General features: G+C 42.4%; 1 protein-coding gene across 4 annotated transcripts in view; it reads right to left on the reverse strand.

Annotated features, from left to right (window-relative positions):
• RIMS2 (regulating synaptic membrane exocytosis 2) overlaps positions 1 to 15,628 on the reverse strand; it is a 690,919-nt gene that overhangs the window by 12,233 nt on the left and 663,058 nt on the right. For all 4 annotated transcript variants that reach the window (XM_066578097.1, XM_066578099.1, XM_066578100.1 and 1 more), the window contains one exon: positions 757 to 898. In XM_066578097.1, the coding sequence (XP_066434194.1) occupies positions 757 to 898 (142 nt within the window). The remainder of the gene's footprint in view (positions 1 to 756; positions 899 to 15,628) is intronic.

Consider the following 15,628-nt stretch of genomic DNA (forward strand, 5'->3'; position numbering starts at 1 on the left):
TTCCTCCGCGCCCCCAGCCGGCACCCGAATCTTTTGAGACGAGCGGGCAGGTACTCGCAAAAGGCAATACTCGCTCGAGTATTTGCCCTTAGCGAGTACGCTCGCTCATCTCTATTAGTGATCAGTGGAAGGTGAGATCTTCTGACCTCTCTCAATACCATGTCAGAAGTATAAGGACCCATGTGAAGAGCTGAATTACGCATCCCTGTTCTACCTCTGTTTGCCTCCAACTCTTTTTCTACAAAGATGTACAGAATTTTGATTTGCTCATTAAGGGCTCCTTCACACTGGCGTGGGTGATATTACCCTCGCCATCCATGTGAAAACCCCGTGGATAAGAAGCACTTTCATGTGAAAACAGCCTCGAATCACTGCGGGGATGAAGGGAATCTCCTGCTGCGGCTATCACAGTAATAGCCATGGCAGAGGATCACAGAGTTCTCCCTTTGCTTTCAATGGAGCTGCAATTTGTTTCCTGCATAGCATCGCATTGCAGTGCCATGCAGGAAAACATCGCTAATGTGAAAGCAGCCTAATTCATAAGGCATATGGGAGAAAACCAATTAAGCATGTTTAAATATCTGCGATATTACAGAGATATACAAAATATAATGCCTGATGAAAGCACCACATGGCGGTTCTACAACATGGACTCAAGAAACTTTATGTGCCATTGTAAATCACCTGCACATGTCTTTGCTGTGACCATAGAAGTGAACATACAAGACGTTTTATTAGGGGTGAGCAGACACTTACTTCCCCTCTGAGCTGTAACTGTTCATACTTCCATCATTAGACTCTCGACTTGCTTGTCTTGTCATCCAGTTTCTCATCTCTACTGCCAGGCCCGTTTCCGTACTTCTCTGGATCGTGCTTTTCAACTTCTTGCCCCCAACTTCTGCCAAAAAAAGACAAAAAAGGTTTTATTTAGAAGCTTCTTCACAGGACCACAACACCTCCTCCATGACTACAACACTCTGTGGGTCTTATTAATCAAAACCGGCCAGAGATCAATTTTGCATTAATTAAATGGTTGCTATGGGCAACAAAAATCGATAAATAAGACTCTATGCTCTTTGCAGGCCTGTAGGAAATTATAGGGGTTCACCACTTTTCTTTGCAATCTACTTATTGTCAAAATACAATTGTAACTGTTCTCCTGCTGGAACCCCAAAGATTTGCTGTGCTCGTTGAGAAACTCGACAGAAGGTGTTCAATTTCCCCCTACAGCGCCACCACAGGTGAAATTTAGCATTACATGATCACTATTCAAGTCAATAGATTGTTTGTGTAATGTAGGGCAGAACAGGCTTCAACAGTGGGCGGTGATTAAAATAAAGGTATTTAACAGGGAGAAATAAGAAATGCAAAGTCCTACTTCTTGACAAGAAAAAAGCACATACAGAATGGGAAGAACTGAGCTAAGCAGCACATGTGAAACGACTTGGGTATACATGCACATGTGAAAAGACTCATACTTATAGATCAAAGACTGAACATGAGTCAACAGTGTGATGGAGTAGCTAAAAAGGCAAACACAATTCTGGGATGTATAAAGAGAAGCATATAGTCTAGATCACATGAGGTATTATGAAGGGCTGTCACAGTGCAGAGGGATCAGTCCTATTCTCATTTGCACAAGGAAAGACCAGAAGCAATGGGATGAAACTGAAAGGGAGGAGACACAGATTAGATATTAGACAGTGAGGGGGATCAATGAGTGGAACAGGTTGCCATGGGAGGTGGTGAGTTCTCCTTCAATGGAAGTCTTCAAACAGAGGCTGGACAGATATCTGTCTGGGATGATTTAGTGATCCTGCATTGAGCAGAGGATTGGACCCGATGACCCTGGAGGTCCCTTCCAACTCCTACCATTCTATGATTCTAGACCCTCCAGAGGTACAGATACTCTTTGTAACTGCCAAAACATGAGAAGGCGTTTCTGCGGATACCCCTCTATTAATTCAGAATTCCCTGATAGAGCATGTGAAAATTGGATTTCTAAACCTGCTACAACCAGTCATCACTTCCGAGCATATAAACCTACAGGAACAGAACACTGAAGTACAAGCTATTTCCAAAACGTATTCCCCTACAGATACTGAAGAAAGAATACCTTGAGAAATTGCATTTTAAAACGTCCTGCGCCGCCTGCTAATGGATGCCAACCCCTAGGATAGGCGGACTGAATTGTCTTTGCTGCCCAGAGTTTTGTCATAAACCCCTCTCTGCCTATGTGACGTAGCAGACGTCATCCACAAGGCGATCTAAATGCCATGCGCAGATTATCTGACCCTTTTGTGGGTCTATTCAACGCACTCATCTGCACTGGCACGGTGCGCGAGATTAAGACCAGCTTGTGAAGGACGCCTCCTATGTCATCTACATTACACAGGCACTGTTCCCTCTAAACTGTGCATTCTGGAAAAGAAATAGTTAAAACAACATATTACTGAAGACTGACGATCCCAGTAGGGCTGTGCGCACACTCGGCCGTTTTTGTCGCATTTTTGAATTGCAGCAAAAAAAAATAAGTCTGGGTTCACCGGGGAGGGAATCGCTGGGGAATTTCCTTGCGGAATGTCCACGCGGCCATTACACCCGTGTCCCCTAAAGGATTAGCTAGGGACGAGTTTTTGCAAAAATCGTGTTTACACGCTGCGGCCAAGCCGGACTGAAATTGACGTGCTGCGCGGAAAACAAAGACGCAGCATGTTAATTCTTTTTTCATTTCCACAGCGACCTCTCTATGGGAAGAGATGACCGCAGCGGAGATGCAGGCGACAAAGCCAGCTAAAGGCCGTGGGTTTTGAAGCTGTGCTTATCCCGCAGTTTTTCGGTGTCGGCCACGCTGCAAGATTTCTGCTGGATTTCCGTCCCATGAGAATCCAGCCTAAAAAAAAATACTGTGAAAAATGTTTGTGCATGTGTTTTTAGAAACTGTGTGTGTTTTTTAACAATGCATCTGTTTTTGCTGTGGTTCAAAAATCGCCAAGCGTGAACGCAGCTTAACAGCTCTACCTGTCTGCGGAGGTTGCAGTTCCAGAGGGCACAGCCTAGAGGGAACAGTGACCCAGGTTCCCTTTCAAGGACCTTCCACAAGGAATGGAATAGTCTGCAGGATGCAGTACGGATGCGGATTTTGTTGCACCTTTAACTGCAGGACGCATTTTGTGGAACATCTTATGGAATTTCTTGTGTTTGATTTCACAGACTTTAATTGCTGAATTACATCTCTTGTGTGTTAGAAATCCGCAACAACAATCCCGTAAGACATCCTTAATATCGCAGCATAAAGCTTTTCCACTGCCGCATTTAATCTTGCGGTTTTCAAGTAAAGACGTGCGGATTTGAACAGGTGCGGAATTCAAGCCCCGCAGGGATAACATTGTGACGCAGAAATGTCCGCACGGACTGATTCTATCCTGTGTGAGGGGTACCTTAAAGAATCACAATGTGCAAAAACACAAATAACATAACGATCAGCTCAATCTATAAATTTATTTCCATTTTTTCATAGGTCCATCTTTGGGTGAAAAGGAACATGGCAGCCATTATAACTTCCATGTAAGAAGTCAGCTTTCCTGGCCTCCTGCACATCTCAGAAGATCCAATATATGTGCATATTTAGGAAGGTTTGCAATTCAGAAGTCTGGGAAAGCTGGGTAAGGGCTCTTTGACAAAGCTGTTTTGGTAAGTGAAAAAATAACTATTTTCACTGTATGTATATGAGCTATACGCATTTTTTTTACGTCCATGCGCCATCTGTTTTTTACATGCGAAAAAAAAAATTAGTAAGCAAGCTCAATTGATGTCACTTTTTTTTCCGTTCGTCCTGGGAATATGTGTAAAACACGCAGTGCATATACATGTAACATTCATGTTTGTTGCGTCTTTTATGCTCCCATGGACTTTCATGGGCCATTCTGGTCCATAACTACAGACCCAAATAGTCCAGGCTGCAATTTCATTTTCTACGTGCAACTTCACAGTCCGCATAAAAACCGTACATCTGAATACACTAATTTACTCTAATGCCTGTATTCCGTCAGTAAAAAATTCAGATGGCACGCGGTCAGAAAATATGCCCGTGAGACTGGACCTTCATACTTCCTCTACTGCTTGTCACCTATCTCTGCCCCATACAGAAATAACAGATCAGCTGCTGAATTCAATAACTTTAGGACTTTTGTGGTTTCTTTGTAAATTGAGGGGATTTTGACAATTGAGACTCCTGCTAGGGCCGATCCGATACAACAGCGGTCTGCAACGTATGGCGAAAGTGCGAAATGACGTTAAGGAGGCGGCAAGCAGAAGGACGCTGGGTTTCTGTGATTGGCACCTCTTTGACGTAAGGGTGACTACCCACTACAGTTTTTTTCCCCTGCGAAATTTGCAGCATTTTTTCTTCTCCAGGGGTCTATGGGACTTGTAATGTTAAAATCGCGACCACGCAAAATCGCGATTTCGCGGTAAATTGCGATTTTGCGCGATCGCGATTTTAACATTACAAGTCCCATAGACCCCTGCAGGAAAAAAAATGCTGCGAATTTCGCAGGGAAAAAAAACTGTAGTGGGTAGTCACCCTAAGACGGCACACTTGCATACTGGACACACAACATGCAAAGTAAAACTAAAAGGTTCCTTTTGTATGTTAGCGTGCGTCACTTGCGGAGCGCTACGCCAGTGGACTGTGAGCCAAAAACAGAACTGGATCCAAAAAACGGAAGGAATGCAAATCTTCCCAATATACTTTCTCTTTGTGAGTTTCACTGCTAGTTTTGGCTCACAAAATACTGATAAAAAATACGCCCGTGTGAAAAAGCCCCAAGGAAGAATAGCCATGATCCGGGTCCTGCGTTTAATTAGCGTTTTCTCGTCCATTCACACGGGCATATTGCTGTAAAAATGCGCGGCAGCAGAAATCCTCAGAGTGACTTCTAATGCCTAAATAGCAGCAGCTGTCTTCCTTCCTGAGTGCCGGACGCAGGTAAACTCCCTCCCCTCCCTTTTTTTCCCAGTTTCCGGTCTATTGGGGCTTCCAGTGTTTTTTCAGCAAACGTTAGGTCCAGAGCTATAATTCCATCCGCGACCGTAGCAGTTGCTGATGTTCTCTTCTTGAGGGCTCCCACACACTTGCGGTTTTTTAATGCTGCTATATCGCTGTGATTGTCAATGGGACTTTATAATGTTAAAAATTATCGCAAGTTGGTGCTTTGTAATTTTTGTGTGATGCGTTTTTAACATTAGAAAGTCTCATTGACAATAGAGTGTAAAAACGCAGCGATATCGCGTGAAAAAAAACGCGCAAGAAAGACCCAAGTGTGCAGGAGCCCCAACGGTGCGATTTTTTAACACATCCGAAAATTGCTGGTGTGAATGAATGCATTGGAATCCAATGTTTCACATGGTCGTGATTTTTCAGCACAGCTCCCTTAGGGGCCTCGTGTGGCGCAGAGTGTTAAGGCAGCAGACATGAAGCCCTCAGCTCTCGCTCATTACCTGGATTTCAATGCATTCATTCACATGAGCAATTTTTGGGCGCGTTAGAAAATCGCACCGTCAAAAAGAGAACACCAGCAACTGGTTTTGGTCGCCGATGAAATGATAGCTCCTGTCCTAACGTTTGCTGAAAAAACACTGGAAGCTCCAACAGACTCCTATGAGTTCAATCCCCGCGTGGTTCAGGTAGCCGGCTCAAGGTTGAATCAGCCTTCCATCCTTCCGAGTTAAAATGAGTACCGAGCTTACTGAGTTACCTGAGAGCGCTGCGAAATAAATTGGCGCTATACAAATAACAAGTCTCTTTCCATTTTTTTGTGTGAATGAGGCTTAAAGAGCATTTCCCCAACAGTAAACAAAAACTCCATTTCCCCACAAATCCAAGTCCTTGGGCCGCCCCCAACTATGAGCCGTTTTACATGCTATTGACTTGTTGGTCGTCCCATCGATCGTTCCTGTGCTCCAAACACAGTGAGCAGGCAGTCTCTAATAAGTGAACGACTGTCTGTTCACACGCTAGATACATAATTTAGTTTACTACATGCATAAACTAAACAATGAACGAAAAGCGAACAAACTGTAGTTTGTCGCGCAGTCGGGTCGTGCATTTATACTGAATGGGAATCTGAATGATTTATCAGCCCGTGGAGGACGGCATGGGTGTGGCTAGCCTGAACTTCATGAATATCCAGGACTACTTCAAGTAGTCCTGTATGCATGTGCTGCTACTAATAAAAGACAAGTTTCTCCAAAACTCCTGCACAGATCCACACAGCAGACATATCACTGCAATCAGTGTGACTGTCACTACCTTGCAAATAATGGAGATGGAATAATACCTCTGCAGTGCCACCTATTGGAAAACAGTATTCCTGGGCACAACGCTGTATAATTAGCCATTGTATGATATGGTATGATTATCTGTACACTGTATGACAGTATACACCATATGGGTCCAGGAACACCAGGTACCACACAAGTCACCATTAACACAAGTCCGGCTCTGATTATATGATATCACTGTAATCGTATAGGTTAAAGACATTATGCAGACTTTTACTGCTGATGTCCTGTCCTCAGAATAGGTCATCAATAGTTGATTGGTGGGGATCCACAGCTTGGGACTCCAGTTGATCAGCTGATCGCCCGCCCCCCTGTCTATGCCGGAAACAGCGCCATCTGTATTGCAGCACCCCCCCCCCCCCCCCCATTGAATTCAATGGGATTTGTGCCTGTAATACTAAACTTGGCTGCTGCAATTTTAAAAGAGTTTTTCAGGAAAATACTATTGATGACGTATCCTCAGGATAGGTTGTCAATAGCCAATTGGCTGGGGTGCCACAATACACTGAACGTGCTGCTTTGACCCCAGTGTAGTGACCGGCATATGTAACTGCAGGCGCAGCTCCCACTGATTTTCATGAGAATTGTGCTTCCAATTACCAGCCACTACACGAGGGTCGGAGCAGCAGCTTTGTTCCAATTCCTGTGTATTGTGGCACTCACGGAGGTTGCCCCGATCAGCTGATCGACTGGGGTCCCAAGGAGCGGACCCCAGCTAATCAACTATTGATGACGTATCCCGAGAATAGTTCATCAATACTATTTTCCTGGAAAACCCCGTTAACAACACTCTCGGCTTTCAGCACTGGCCACAGCGATAGCGAGACAGACAATCAGCTGATCGACAGGGATCCTCAGCTGTAGGTCCCCACTCAGGATACATCATCATTAGTACAAGTCCTGGACAACCCCCCTAATAAAGACTAAAAAAGAACTAAACTTTGATGACAAACGCCTAGTGTATGGCCAACAATGAAAGGGCTGTGGCTCTCTATGGACGGGTTACCCAAGGCTATGTCCTAATGTTTAGATACTCCCTTTAATTCATCTTCTGATGTCACACAGACGTAGAAGATGCAACCAGAACCCATTCCAAAACTTACCCAACACCACAACTGCAGGGCTCGTAAGGCATCTGAACACCTTTTGAATGAGATACTTGATGCCAATACTGATTAAAGTGTTTGCAAATTGACCAGTGAGCCCCGTGATGCTATAGACATCTAGTCTTTGGATGTGGTAGCCCAGTAGTGACATCTACTAGATACTTCTTCTATGTTAGGTGCTTGACTGGAAAGCTCAACTCATGTCCTGTGGGCCGTCCTTTAATCTGTCCGTGCCCACTGATATTAAACAACTTTTATTGTTTTCCAGGGTCACCGCACCGCGTCACAAGATGCCATGTATTAACCCTATCATTGGGGGAATAGAGACTGCAAGAAAATATGCCTGACAATGGAAACAGACTAATAGGACTGATGAATGGAGGAAACCGATATAGCACACACAAGAAGTGAAATCCCTACGGAGGTCTGGGCAGGGCATATTATATTGGCAGTCCATACTGACTCCACATAGTAAGGAGAAATTAAACATCTAACCTTTAGTATTTATGTTAACCCCCAACATCTGAGGAGGGTCTGGCAACCCCAATGGCTAATAGTAGATTGCCAATGGATCCCTTTAAATTTAGCCAGTCATGAATGCTGGGTCAATGTTTACCTGTGTCAATTTTTTTATCACATGTCGCCATTGTATAATTATCTGCGCCACCTTTTGCTTATAATCCCAAGTGCATTATGAGTAAGTCATTGGGTAACTGGTGGGCCTGGTCTACATAGGACAGAATGCTGAAGAAAGTGGTAACAAAATGCACAATCATGGCCGGCCTTAATTACTATAGGTGTAACCAGTGTGGTAACATAGGGCTCCTGCCTCCAGCTTTTGGTGACCACTGGTAGATTTAAGGTGGAGTGATGGGGGCACTATGATTTTCTGAGAAGGCACTATATATTCTGATATAATATGATGTTATTTATCCCATATGGTAAACAAAAAAAATTCACAATGCCAGAATTACTGTTTTTTTATCACCTGACTTCCCCCAAAAATGCACAGTATTTCTTCATTTTGTTCTATTACTGTATTTACGTTATGAGCTTGTTTCTGGGGCAGTATTTATATACAGCGCTTGGTTCTAGTGCTGTATTTATGTTATAATCTTGGTTCTGGGATTGTATTTGTGTTACTATCTTGGTTCTACTGCTGTATTTTTGTTATGAGCTTGGTTTGGATGCTTTATTTATGTACATAGTGTGGTTCAGGTGATGTATTTAGGTACAGAGTGTGGTTCTGGTGATGTACTTATGGACGGAGCTTGTTTCTGGTGCTGTATTTCTGAACTGAGCTTAGTTCTAATGGTGTATTCATGTATTGCACTTGATCCTGGTACAGTATTTATTCACTGAGCTGTTCTGGTGTGCTGCTATATCTTCCTGCACAAGCAGAATACAGGCAGACTGCTCATTAGTGCAATTTTTTCCTGCGGAGGTACCAAGAAAGGTTAAAAAGATAAGTCTAACTGAAGGCTAGCGCTGCGCACAAGTACTTCTACATCTAAGATCAGTCATGTGCACAGCTTTATGAGGCTTTTCATCCAAGGCTGTGGTCAGAAAATTATCAGGACTGCATAATGCAACAGCTCAAATGTTGCAGGTCTCCTAATAAGTTTGGTTTACTATGCTGTCTCGGGCTGGCTTACGCTAGTGGCAAATGTACTGAAAGGCATGGGAAACCTTTCAGTCTGCACATTGGATTGCATTATGGACCCCAATCAGAAGCATTAAAAATAGTATTTTGGAGAGAGTAATAATCATCCCAGGTGTATGGAATCAGGAAGCCTGACTACTACCAGAAGTGGAGATGGCTCTTTAAATACTCTGCATTATGATGATGTACAGTATGCAACAAGTGTTAACCCTCTCCAATCCAATTATTTTTTCTCACCCATTCTCCCCAGCTCCAAATAAATTGGAGCTGGTGAGAATGGATGAGAAAAAATACATTTCCCTGCACCCTCCTGAACTGAGTTCAGGAGGGTGCAGGTGCTCACTGCACCGTGGGTGGGGCTGCTTACCTGTCAGGCGTCTTCCGCATTCTCACTCTGCCTCCCCGCTCGGCGATCATGTGACCGCTGGGGTCAGGTGGCACCCAGCATTCACATGATCGCCGAGCCCACGGTGCAGGCTCCCGGCTCGGCGTTCATGTGACCGCTGGGGGTCAGGTCACATGATCGCTGGCCGGATTCTCCGTGCATTACATAGCGCTAATTGAGCGCTATGTAATGTGCAAAGGAGAAGGCAGAAAGGGTTAAAAACCCTTTCTACAGTCTCCTCGGGGATCCTCGATGAGGACCAGTGCAGGAGTGCATCTGCACCCGATGTGTCAGATGATCGGGTGCAGATGCACTCCTGCACTGCAGTGTCGGGCCTGTCCCGACATCGGAGCTGTGCAGGGACATTATGATGTCGGGGCAGGCCCGACATTGGATTGGAAAGGGTTAATAGTATGGCTATAGTGCAGTCAATATAAGTCCTAAGCATTGAAGTAAGTGGCCACCAAATATCTCACTAATCATCTTCTGTCTATTCTGTCCCAAATGGACCTACATCAACCGCATTCAGTAACACTCCACAATGTCATATATTGGTGAGTGCAGGGAGGAGAACCACTGCTCTTATTTAGTGATAGATGCTAAATTCTCTCATTCCTTATGATGTAATGGATGTTAAATGTCTGGAGGCTGCCGAATATCTATAATGTACTGCAGAAGAGGAAGACCACTGCCCGCAGCCCCTACCGTGCCACCTGCTAGAGATCTGTGATACTGTATACAATGTATGGACTGTGTGTTTTGTTAATGTTACATTGTTTTAAAATGAGTTGAAAAATACTTCTGCAGTAACACAGTGAAGGCAGTGGCCCGATACTAACTTCCCATGTACTACAGCACCTACTATATGTGTAATTATATACTATATTTTATATACTATACTACATCATCTCAGCAGATGACAGGTATAAGATAGATAGATATGAAATAGATAGATAAATATGACATAGATAGATAGATAGATAGATAGATAGATAGATAGATATGACAGATAGATAGATATGATAGATAGATAGATAGATATGACAGATAGATATGACAGATAGATAGATAGATAGATAGATAGATAGATAGATAGATAGATAGATAGATAGATAGATATGACAGATAGATAGATAGATATGACAGATAGATAGATAGATATGACAGATAGATAGATAGATAGATATGACAGATAGATAGATAGATATGACAGATAGATATATATATATGACAGATAGATAGATATGACAGATAGATAGATAGATAGATAGATAGATAGATAGATAGATAGATAGATAGATAGATAGATAGATAGATATGACAGATAGATAGATAGATAGATAGATAGATAGATAGATAGATAGATAGATAGATATGACAGATAGATAGATAGATAGATAGATAGATAGATAGATAGATAGATAGATAGATATGACAGATAGATAGATAGATATGACAGATAGATAGATAGATAAGGCATAGATAGATAGAAAGATAGATATGGCATAGATAGAAAGATATGAGATAGATAGAGAGATAGATAGATAGATAGATAGATAGATATGACAGATAGCTAGATAGAAAGATATGAGATAGATAGATAGATAGATAGATAGATAGATAGATAGATAGATAGATAGATAGATAGATAGATATGGCAGAGATATAGATAGATAGATAGATAGATAGATAGATAGATAGATAGATATGGCATAGATAGAAATATATGAGATAGATAGATAGATAGATAGGGCATAGATAGATAGAAAGATATGAGATAGATAGATAGATAGATAGATAGATAGATAGATAGATAGATAGATAGATATGGCATAGATAGATAGATAGAAAGATATGAGATAGATAGATAGATAGAAAGATATGAGATAGATAGATAGATATGACAGATAGATAGATAGATAGATAGATAGGGCATAGATAGATATGACAGATAGATAGATAGATAGATAGATAGATAGATAGATAGATAGATAGATAGATAGATAGATAGATAGATAGATAGATAGATAGATAGATAGATATGACAGATAGATAGATAGATAGATAGATAGATAGATAGATAGATAGATAGATAGATATGATAGATAGATAGATAGATAGATAGATAGATAGATAGATAGATAGATAGATAGATAGATAGATAGATAGATAGATAGATAGATAGATAGATAGATATGACAGATAGATAGATAGATAGATAGATAGATAGATAGATAGATAGATAGATATGACAGATAGATAGATATGACAGATAGATAGATAGATAGATATGATAGATAGATAGGGCATAGATAGATAGAAAGATATGAGATAGATAGATAGATATGACAGATAGATAGATAGATAGATAGATAGATAGATAGATAGATAGATATGGCATAGATAGATAGATAGAAAGATATGAGATAGATAGATAGATAGAAAGATATGAGATAGATAGATAGATATGACAGATAGATAGATAGATAGATAGATAGGGCATAGATAGATATGACAGATAGATAGATAGATAGATAGATAGATAGATAGATAGATAGATAGATATGACAGATAGATAGATAGATAGATATGACAGATAGATAGATAGATAGATAGATAGATAGATAGATAGATAGATAGATAGATATGACAGATAGATAGATATGACAGATAGATAGATATGACAGATAGATAGATAGATAGATAGATAGATAGATAGATAGATAGATAGATAGATAGATAGATATGATAGATAGATAGATAGATAGGGCATAGATAGATAGAAAGATATGAGATAGATAGATAGATATGACAGATAGATAGATAGATAGATAGATAGATAGATAGATAGATAGATAGATAGATAGATAGATAGATATGGCATAGATAGATAGATATGAGATAGATAGATAGATAGATAGATAGATAGAAAGATATGAGATAGATAGATATGACAGATAGATAGATAGATATGACAGATAGATAGATATGGCATAGATAGATAGATAGAAAGATATGAGATAGATAGATAGATAGATATGACAGATAGATATGACATATAGATAGATAGATAAATATGACATAGATAGATAAATAGATAGATATGAGATAGATAGATAGAAAGATATGAGATAGATAGAAAGAAAGATATGAGATAGATATATAGATAGATATGAGATAGATATATAGATATGAGATAGATAGATAGATAGATAGATAGATAGATAGAGCTTAAAAAGCATTTCCCTATAAACATATTAACCCCACATAATACTGCTCCGGGTTATGTATTATACTCATGTATCCAGTCTAAGTTACTTTCTTTTGAACTTCCTCATTTATTTCAATTTTTGGGAAACTTGGGGCTCATTCACTTCGATGCTGGGGGATTCCATTCTCCTTCTCTGTAATTGGAGGAGAAAAAAGACACCCACTGCTAAACGGATCCGTCTTATGACCGAACCAGACAGACCCCACGGACTATATGTGATCAGTTTTCATCCAGCATCTTACAGGACAAAATTTGGGCTGAATGCTGCACTATTTCGCCCTGTATTTTAGTGCAATTCAAAGATGGAGGTTCTCAATGGAACCTCAGACATTGATGTGATCAGATCCTTATAGCTGACAATTAATGGAACTGCAATACAGCCCAAGACAGATGGTCACCCAGCTTTATTTTAGTCCTGCAAGTGAAACCTCTGCATGCAGTGTCATCTGTTCAGATTTACCTTTTTCATCTCTTTCTAGCTGGAAATGGTCCTTACACCTGAGCCACCATATTGCCCTCTGTCTCACACCCATGACTTGGCATCTCTAGGATGCAACTTGTTACTGTACATTCCAGATGGAGCTACAGTAAACGCAGCGCTGGCTACAAGTGTGATGACTGGAGGCTAATGATGCTGCACATTGGAGCCATCAATCATCACACTGCTACATATTGGCAGCTTTGCAAAAACACAGATTTGGCTTTTTGCAGAATCGGAGACCCTTGAGCAGTTGCACAGAACTCGCACCTGCTGCAGAGTGAACGCTGCGCAAGTGGAGAGAAGTCCTAGAAAGTGTCTTCTGTATATTTTGCAACTTTTGCACCGGCATCTACTGAGCGCTCACCTTCATCCTCCTCCGGAGAGTTCATACAAGGGAAGTATCCGGCCAGCGCCTCGAAGGAAGCGGACAGACTGCTGCGGCTCTGGGAGCGCTGGATGCGGATGCTCGCCGCTCTCTCCCGCTGCTGCTGCCGCTGCTCTCTGCCCATCTTGGACGATCCTCTGTACAAGATCCGCGGCGTCTTGGCGGATGAATGAGCTGCAAGTCCAATGAGAAGCAGCAAACCCCTCCTGTGCTTGCAGCAGCAGCGTCCTGGTGCCAATCAGTGGCGCTCCCTGCAGCAGCGGCGTCCCGGTGCCAATCAGTGGCGCTCCCTGCAGCAGCGCCGTCCCGGTGGTCATCCAGCGCAGATCCGTGGCTGTACGGTTGTAATCTATAGAGCTGGATGAGGCTCCTCAGTGGATCTCTAGCTGGGACCGTGCACTGGTGATCTTATGTGCAGTGACTGCTCCTGTCTGTGTCTAAGAGCATCCTCCCCTCTGAGATACACGTGTAGCAGTCAGCTGCAGTCAGTAGGTCTGGCACATTGCACAGCTCCAGTCTCTTCTCCTCCCTGCTGGCACCAATAGGCAGAGGATCTGCCCTCCTCTCAGTGAGCTCCCTCTCCTCTAATTGCCTTCCTGTTGCTCTCTGGCTGGCAGCAGCTCTCACCGTGCCTGGAAATAAGAGGCTGCATCCTTTCCAGTTACCCGGAGCCCTGCTGACACTGGGGAGACAGGGAGCTGGTACATTGTGTCATGATGGTGAGCTGCACAAACAGCAGCAGGTAAACAGCACTCAGGCTAATGTCTGCACTCTGCAGGCTGGCAGCCAGGTGCAGTAAACACCTGAGATATGCTCCATTTGGTTTTACAAGGGAAGGCTGCCAGATGGCATCATGTAGAGCTGCAGGATGTTCTGGGCATGGATCAGGAATCATCAGGGGTGATATATTGGTCATGCACATATTAATAATTGAAGTAGTTTCCCAGGGTGGATATATACTCATGTTTGGACACAATGCCAGGCTATATGGCACCCTGTGCAGAACCTTTTTAGCACCCCCATTGTAAGAAAAACATTTGTATACATTACACTGATAGGCAGTTTGACTGTATTCTGCTTGTGCAAGAAGACTGCATTTCCACAGCAGAACAGCTCAGTGAATGAATACAGCACCAGAAACAAGCTCATAATGTAAATACAGCACCAGAACCAAACTCATCACATAAATACAGCAAAAACCAACCTCACTACATAGATACAATACCAGAACCAAGCTCAATACAGAACCAAACTCTTGACAAAAAATACATCAGAACCAGACTAACAATATAAATATAGTAGCAGAAATAGGCAGTTGTGTTGTGAGGGTGCTGATGGTCTGTGAGTGGTGCCTCAGTGCATCAGAGGAGAGGTATCAGAACCAGGAGGAGGATGATTCTTGTGGCTGCACAAAACGCTGCGGCACTGAGGAAGAAGATCATCTAGCAGGGCAAACCTAAAGGGGGCAATCACGCCCAGCCTAGATCTTCCTGGTGCCCCCACTACAAGCTTATGGCCTGCACCCTAACTAAGGTCGTCCATGTTTGGATATAGCATAAACAGTAGTTAAAAGATTTCAGGTGATGGAATTGCTGCCTGAAGAAGCAGGAGCTGTCTGCAAGACTAGTAACACATTTACCTATGGGTGTAAAGTGGTTATCCCACAAAATGATGTTATCCCCTATGCACAGGATAAGGGATAACTGTCAGATCAGTATCAGTGGGTGTCTGACCACTAGGACCCCCACTGATCACAAGCACAGGAGTCCCAAGTGTGCCTGAATGAATGGTGCTGGTGCAGTGGTCATACTTGCATACTATTCCTCCATTCATTTCATTGGGACTTGACAAAGATAGGAAAGCACTTATACTCAATATAACTGACAGTCCTATTGAAATGAGAGTAGCAGTAGTGTGCACTGCACATGTGACCACTGCGCTAATCATTTGGGGGATGCCCTGGACCCCAGTTCTCATGATCAGTGTGGGTCC

The sequence above is a fragment of the Eleutherodactylus coqui genome, chromosome 9, assembly GCF_035609145.1.
Source record: "Eleutherodactylus coqui strain aEleCoq1 chromosome 9, aEleCoq1.hap1, whole genome shotgun sequence".
NCBI lineage: Eukaryota > Metazoa > Chordata > Amphibia > Anura > Eleutherodactylidae > Eleutherodactylus > Eleutherodactylus coqui.